The sequence below is a fragment of the Passer montanus genome, unplaced genomic scaffold (assembly GCF_014805655.1).
Source record: "Passer montanus isolate IOZ18808 unplaced genomic scaffold, ASM1480565v1 scaffold4, whole genome shotgun sequence".
In the NCBI taxonomy this organism is placed as follows: domain Eukaryota; kingdom Metazoa; phylum Chordata; class Aves; order Passeriformes; family Passeridae; genus Passer; species Passer montanus.
This window is the reverse complement of record NW_024368818.1, coordinates 11872750-11880508: the sequence shown is the minus strand read 5'-3', so window position 1 is coordinate 11880508 and position 7759 is coordinate 11872750. Positions and strand designations below refer to the sequence as shown.

The following is a 7759-nucleotide window of genomic DNA, read 5'->3' as shown; positions in this document are numbered from 1 at the left end:
TATCCCAGTCCTAACCTGCTGGAAAGGAGGAGCTTTGCTCTGTCCCTTCCTTATTTATAACTTGTTGAGAGCTGGGAGGGAGGGAGGGGTGAGCTCCCTGTGGTGCATCCTGCTGCTGCCTGCCCGTGCCAGCCTTGCACGCCAGTCACCTCCACAAATGCCTCCCGCGCAGCGCGGTGGCCGCCTCCGCGCCCTGGCCTTCCTCTGGCTCTGGGCGCTGGTGGAAGCCAAGACCAGAACTTACTACCTTGGGATTGTGGAAGAGAACTGGGACTATGCGCCATCTGGGAAAAATCTGATCACAGGGCAAAGCCTCTTAGAGGACAAGTAAGTGACTGGGGGCTTGGATAAGCTGGAGGTGTACCAACAACGCCAAAACAAAATTGGTTAATGTGGTAATTTTGCTGCAAATGTCTTAAAACTGCCTTTTTCCTTGTTTTTATTCTGATGATATTGTCATAGGTGGGAATTCAATTTAAGGCAAGAGTGGACTTTGATTGATTTCTTTTCCATTTTGTGGTTGATTAAGAAAGGGGATAGTTAGTGTGTATTTGAAGAGGATGTTAATGGGATGTTAATGAACTGATATTTGTCAAAAAACCATCAGGTATGGGCTCAAAATCCCCTGTCTGTATTTCATGGAGATGCAGGTATCCCTGGGACTTGGTATCAAAAAGCAAACTGCAACTTTGCTATAACTAAGCACAGTCTTTGCAGTAAAACACAACACCCTGTTTACTGGAATATTATATAATTTTAAGTATTTCCCCTGATAAAATGTGGGAAACTTGGTAAGATATTAAATTCAGATGTGTATAGTACCTATGAATGGGATGCATGTCCCTGTATCCAATGGAATCTATACAACTGTGGGGACTTCCATTTTGGAAATGTGTATAGATAAGTGCTTCAATACACAACAGTGAATGGTCAGACAGAATTCCTGGTGATCTCTGGAGCTGGGGAGTGTGGGTGAGTGCTGTGATGAATCGTGCCTTGGCCAGTGAAACAGGTGTCTGTGCTCATGCCCACACAGCTGGGGCTGGCTGTGTGTTCCTCCCAGAGCAGGAGAGCTGCCTGGATGTTGGATGGGGATGGCTCCAATGCCTGGTGCTGTCTAAGGAATGATTTGGGTTGGAAGGGACCTTTAAAGATCCTCTCATTCTCCTCCCGTGCCATGGTCAGGGTCATCTTCCATTAGGTCAGGTTGCTCAGAGGCACGTCCAAGCTGAATTTGAATGCTTCCAAGGATGGGGCATCCACCACCTCTCTGGGCAATATGTGCTGGTGTTTTACCACCTTCATTGTTAAAACTTTTTTCTTACATCTGAATTGACTCTCTTTCTGTTTAAAATCATTGCTTCTTACATCATGGGATTCAAATGTGTGGGAATATTTTTAACATTTCATTGATATTTTTGACACACTGTTGGTATTTTGGGGATGCCTCCTCAGTGTCTAGGCTTGGGATTGGAGTGGGAGCTGTGAGGAAGTGAGGAGGTCCTGGTCTCTGTACCAGGTTTGGAGGCTCACTGGGAGCTAGATGCTGCCTCCCAGAAGCTAGAAATGGAAATGTACTCTCTGACTTTTCAGGAAATCCCAAGCACGTCTGGACATGTCTCTAGTGGTAATTAATTTCAGAATCACTCTCAGATGAATTTCATAAAAGAAACTATTTTGTCACAAGAAGGAGACAAGAAAGAGTTTTATTTTTCAACACAAATTTATGCTTAAGCTTTTAATAGCTGGAGGACCCAGATGGCATCCAAGTCAGTAAGTGTTACATTTATGGGTAGAATTAAGGTTAATAGTATGTTCCCAGCCCATGAAAGCAAGCTTTACTGGCAAAAATGTTCTTAATTTATATTAAATGTCTGAATTTCTCACTTTCCTAGTCTTTGTAGCAGAGGATAACTTTCTCCACTCAATAAACTAGAAGATCTCTTAAGCTACATATAAATCCACTTCAATGGATAGGTATTCAATAGAGAGACCCCACAGAAAGATTGTAATCTATTCTGTAAATTGTACTTTTGGGGCTGTGTGCACTTTCTGCTCCATGAACATCAAGGGGCACATTTACTTTTAAGTTTGTAACATAAATGCAATTTTTTTTTACTAAATGGCAGCCCAGGGACGGAAGATACCTTATGTCTTCAGTCATCATGGCAACGTAATAATTACAGAATGCTAATTACAAAAGGTTTACCCACAGAGGATTTTAATCTAGACTACACATTCAAAACTGGGGAGATGTTTGCCACAAACTCCCTACATGCAAAATAATTAAGTGATTTTTGTTATTTTACTCCATTTTTAAACCGGATTGAGTTGAGCCGGGATAAACTGCTGTATTCTGGAATAATAGTGTCTGCATAAGCATGTGGGTTAAATAGTGAACCAGAAAAAGCTATTTTGACTATTCAGCTCTTTAGGATAATGTCTAATGTAAATTTAAAGCAGTATAATAATGGGCTGCTTTTCAGCTAATTAATTGGTTCCTACGGACTTCCTATTATAAAAAAAGTAGTTCCATAAGCAAAGTTTAAGGATCAGTTTCCAGGCAGGGGTAGGAATGCCTGTCCAGCCATCTCTGTTCTGCAAGCAGCAACACTCAGGCTCGCTGAGCCAAGCATTTCTCACCTTGTGAAGCATCCTCACAGCACCCATCTGATGGGGCACTATCCCAGTCTTATTGAGAGCAAAGTGAAGATAACGAGGTTTCAGGCAAGCTGATTATCTTTAAAAGAATTGGTGCATACACAAAAAGGAATGTTCCCTTTGATTCCAGCTAGCCCACAGAGATATAATCAAAACCACTTATTCCTCAGTACTTAATAAAAATCCTGAATTAGCAAGTGTGCAGTGGAAAGTGTTACATTACCTAGATCAGATAGTGACATTTAAGAGACGATTTTCAATGTTGCTTGCCAAAGTCAATAACATCTTCCTCAACCTTTAGTTTTTAGTAGTAAAGAAGATAAAGCCGGCTTTGGTAGCTGAAGCATGGGGCTAGAAACCAGGTGAGCCGATTCTGGCACCAGACATGGCTATGCTGCTCAGTTTGCTCTGCTGGTGCTGAGTGAGCTGCCTCTGGAGCCAGGAATCCTAGTGCTGCATCAGAGCCTGCCTGGGTGTGAGCTGAAAAGACTGCCTCTCATCAGAGCTGATTAGCCCAAATGAGCCCTGTCTTAGCAGAATTATTCTGCTTGGATGATCATTTTTTATTATGCCTTGTCTTACTGCAGTGCTCCAGAGCCAGCCTGCTGCTTGAACAGGATAAGTATCTTGCTGGACATCAGTAATTGTAAAGCAAAAAGACTAATGAGGTTGTTCACCTCTTCCCTTTGTCTTGTCTAAGCTTGAGGCCTCAAGCTGTTCTACTAATTCTCATAATTCGGAGTGTTGTGAGTAAAACCAAGACATTTCATTCTCCGTTCTCCCTTCAGAAATTAAACTTATATTTTCTGGAGCACAGAGGGTTTTGGAAATCGCAGGTCCAGATTACAGCCACTGAGCATAGATGACTGTGAAGGTGGTCAGCGTCCCTTCCCACCTGACATAATTTGTGAAAGAGCTGACATCATTTAACCATGCTGGACTAGACACACAGGGTGCATGTGTTGTCAGTGCTGCTGGATGTGCTGCAGATCCCAGGGAGATTTTGTGGGTTAGGGCATGGGCATTGCTGCTGCAGGAGGGTGAGCTTGGATGTTTTCTGCTTTCTTTAATGGTCACATGGAAAATGGCCTTTCAAGAGGAAAATATACCTAGGTGTCATGGTTTGACGTCCACCAGTCATTGTTTCCCCACTGTAGCTCAGCCCTCAGGATTAAAGTTTAGTTGATAATCCCTTGAAATTACCTTGATACAAGTTTATATGATGGACACTTAAATCTTGCTCTGCTGGTGGTAGATGTTAGTAAGGTTTGCCTGATGGAGCAGCTCTTCCCTTCTCTTTTGGCCACCAATCCTACCTTTATTTATCTGGGCCAAGTCTTGCACCCACCAACACTAACGGGTGTTTTTTGTTAGCACAGCATCAAGCACAGTTTGTGCAATTTGCCTGTGAGGAGATCCCACCCAGAGAAATGATGGTGAAACTGTCGTCACCGATGCTACATTAATGGCTGAGTCATTATGAGGCCAAATAACCCAATTGCAACAGCAGAGATGATCATTGTGGGAAGGGTCAACATCAAAAGGGTATTTGAGGTGAAATCCTGCCTCTAATGAAGCCCAAGAGGAGCTTTGTTACTGACTTCAGGGGCAAGTTTATTGTAGGAGGGAAGCATCATACCACACTAGTGACACCTCAGAGCCTCTTCTAAGATTTCATGGATTTTATTGACCTCTGTGGCTCATGTGTGTCAGAAAAAGCCTAAAAACATCCTTTGAGGGTTTGTGTCTCTGTCTTTTGAGGACACTCAACTTTGTTGTTCGACGCTTTGTGGTCAGGGTGCCATTTAGAAAGGTGAGTTGGCACCACTGGTCCCCCTTCGCTGGCCATCCCTCAAGCACAGACATTGCACTGGCTTGGGCATGGGAGTCATGGTTTCTTGGAGGGTTACCTTGAACAGGTTACATGACCCAGGGGTAAAACAACTGTAGTGGTCTGGAGCCCTGTCCTGTCACTCTCCTGGTTTACTTCAGCCACAGGAAAAATCAGGAACTTTAAGGAAATAAAATGGTTATAAATCCAAACACAGGATATATAAAGAGGATGGAAGAGTAAGGAAGGTTTCACTAACTACAGATTTTAGAAAATAAACCCATAAAGGTGGTTGTTTAAATGGTTATGAGTGTAAAGTCTATGGGACTTTAATGGAACAATGACAATAAAAAGGAATTTTGCATTTGTGTGCATTTGCATCCAGGAGCATACAATAGCTATTGGGAACGTTCACCACAGGAGAAAATTTGGGACGCCACATCTAGTAGTTATCCTGAGTGCTGTTTTTTGGCACTCAGTGGTGATTACAGCAGCAAACAAACTCAGGAGACTCTGTATCTGTGAGGATCTGTCTCCAGGCTACTGAAGAGCTGTTTGCTTGGCCATGCACAAGGTGTCTTGCCATTTCTTACTACTCACTGTAACACAGTGCTCATGTAAGCACCTCTTGGAAAACATAACTTCTGTTAGGTTGTAGCCTTCAGATCAAAGGTAGCACAAACCCAGTAAAAAAAAATTATGGCAAAACACGTCTTCTGTGTGCTAAAAGAAATGGGTGTAGAAATTGCACTTCACACGTGCATCTTCCTGGAAATGGCAGATTGTCTGCCTGTCTAGTCTTGATCTGAAGTAGAATCTACGTGACACTCGTGTTTTACTTTTTTTCTCTGAGGAAAAGTTGGATTGCTTGTCATTGCAGGGAACTGGATGTCTGTAATTATGCTTACACTTATTTTAAAGAACTAGAGTTTATCCCTGTTGATAATTCACTGTTCCACTCAGGTGCATTTCCAACTTTTCTTGGAGCTTTGGAAGTGCTGAGAGGGGTCAAGCACTAAAATGAAATCAGACACATAAATGAAGGCAGGATTTACATGTCTTTCTTAATCAGAACAAGACTTTTTATGCCGATTTGCCAACCTGTTTATCTCTGTGTAACCTCAAGACTGGCCTGACTGCAGGAGATGAAAAGGAATTTAGGAAGTTTGCATGGGTACTGCCCCAGAGGATGGAGTATTCCCCTTTACTGTGGGAAGAAAGGCTGTCTGAGCATCATGACTTTATGCACATGAAGTGCAGGCTGACAACTGAGTTGGAGGGAAATAGTTAAAATTTAGAGGAGCAGCTCTTACATCTGCGGAAGATCAGAAATATTTGGAAGAGGTTCAGACAGAAGCATCACAAAACCACCAGGAGGATGAAGCAGTTTGAAGTGAGCAGGAGAATATGAAGAGGCAGGGAGAAGCTTTGTCTTCTTGTGACAAGAGAGGAATGACAGATAGGAAACATTCTGGCATTAGGTCCAGTGTGGATATTCCTTCTGCAAAAGGATTTTAAGCACTGTAATGTGAAGCACAGCAACACTTGTAAAGAGGCACAGAGCTATTTGGCAAGGCTGAGGTGGGCCCCCAAAATCCTCCTGGATGAAATGGGATAGCCTGGGGCACGTAGAATGGACTCAGAACAGCCTGAATGTTCTGTTTGCAGGTACTGAGGACAGCCAAAAGGATGTGCTGAAAATACATCTCTGTACACACAGAGCATCACCTGCACTGTGACTGGCTGCAGCTGATACCCATTGCACCCATTTGAGTAGTCCTCCTTTCAGAAAACTGCCACTAAAAGACTTCTTTTCCTGACTTCTAGATGGCTTTAAGTAGGAGGCAAACACATATCCAGATATTATAGCATAGCTTTAGGCACTGAGACTTTCTCAGTGCTTAAGCCTAGAGGGTTTTCTCACGGTAGTTTCTTGACCTTTGATAACTAACTGGATTTTGGGATCACAATCTATGCATTAAAAGGGGCTAGGCTCATGTGAAACATTTAACAAAGCGTGACTAAGTGCATTGTTCTGGGGCACAATTCTCCTTCAGAAGAGACAGTGTATCTCAGGACTGTTATGAGAGAGTGTGCAGTGTTGTCTGGACATAAAGACAATGTCATCATGAGGAAAGCATGGTGCCACTGCACCAAAATATTTGGTAGCTGGCGAAATTGGGGAAAAAAAAAAAAAAGAAAAATATCTCCTTAAAATAGGCACTTTCTGAAAAAATGGATTTTATATTTTTCTAGAGAAAATTTCTTATAAACCATTAAAAAAATCAATTCATAATTTGAATTAGGACATAGCCATGTGAATACATTGCTATGAGGTTAAGGAAGCATGTGCATTTGCATTGCACTCCTACTGACAGCACCTCCTACTCTGTGGTAAACACTCTGGTAGCAGCTCTTCCCCCCGGCAGCAGAAGGTATCTTCTCCATGGTGAATGTGGTGTGACTTGCCAGGTCTTGCTATGTCCACAGACTACAGACATGCTAATTCACTGAAAATTCAAATTTCCTGGCAACTCATTCCTTAACCCTGTTTTTGGTGTGTATTTATTTGGCATACATTATTCTGCAAAGAAGAAGAATGAGAAGCTTCTGTCCCTTCCTGCCCATCCTACCCCACTGTTTCTGCCCCAGCAATATTGGCAATGTTTTAATTGCTGCCAAAACTTGTGGCTTCTTATTATGTGCACATTTCAAATGAAAAAGTGTACTTTTTGGAGGCTTTTATAGCTGGATCATTTCAGGGGTCTGTTTTAGACAGTGATCGTGGAGGTGTAATGACCACAAGTAGGGGATGTTGTGTGTTATGGTGTCATAGAAATCACAGAATCATAGAAATGTTCGGGTAGAGGGAGAAGTGGATGTTGTGGTGAAGAGCAATCACGCCTTTTAACTTATATGACATCCTCCACTTTGGTTGCTTGCATTTCACAAAAGAATCTAAACAAAATTGGTGAATCAAGTGAACTGACCAATCAAAGTCTCATAATAAATAGGAAATTGTTTTATTTCTGCTAGTGATACTTGAGGAAAATTTAGTTCAACTTTTTGACGAGTTTTTTAGGAAGCGTGAAAGTTCAATCAATCTTCAGGGGATGAAAAAGCTCATGGTCAATTATGGTGAAATTGGTCATACAACCTCTCGCTTGCTGTGTAGCAAAGGGTCTAATTTCTGCCTTCATTGAGTGTTATAATTAGGGATGAAGATTGTATATCATATTTACCAGCTGTAACATGGAGAGAATTAAA

At 42.2% G+C, this 7759-nt stretch overlaps 1 protein-coding gene across 1 annotated transcript in view; it reads left to right on the top strand.

Annotated features, from left to right (window-relative positions):
- Positions 1–157: 157 nt before the first annotated feature.
- Positions 158–7759, top strand: part of HEPHL1 (hephaestin like 1) — a 33046-nt gene continuing 25444 nt past the window's right edge. The window contains exon 1 of the mRNA XM_039718473.1: positions 158–327. Coding sequence (XP_039574407.1) covers positions 158–327 — 170 coding nt within the window. The remainder of the gene's footprint in view (positions 328–7759) is intronic.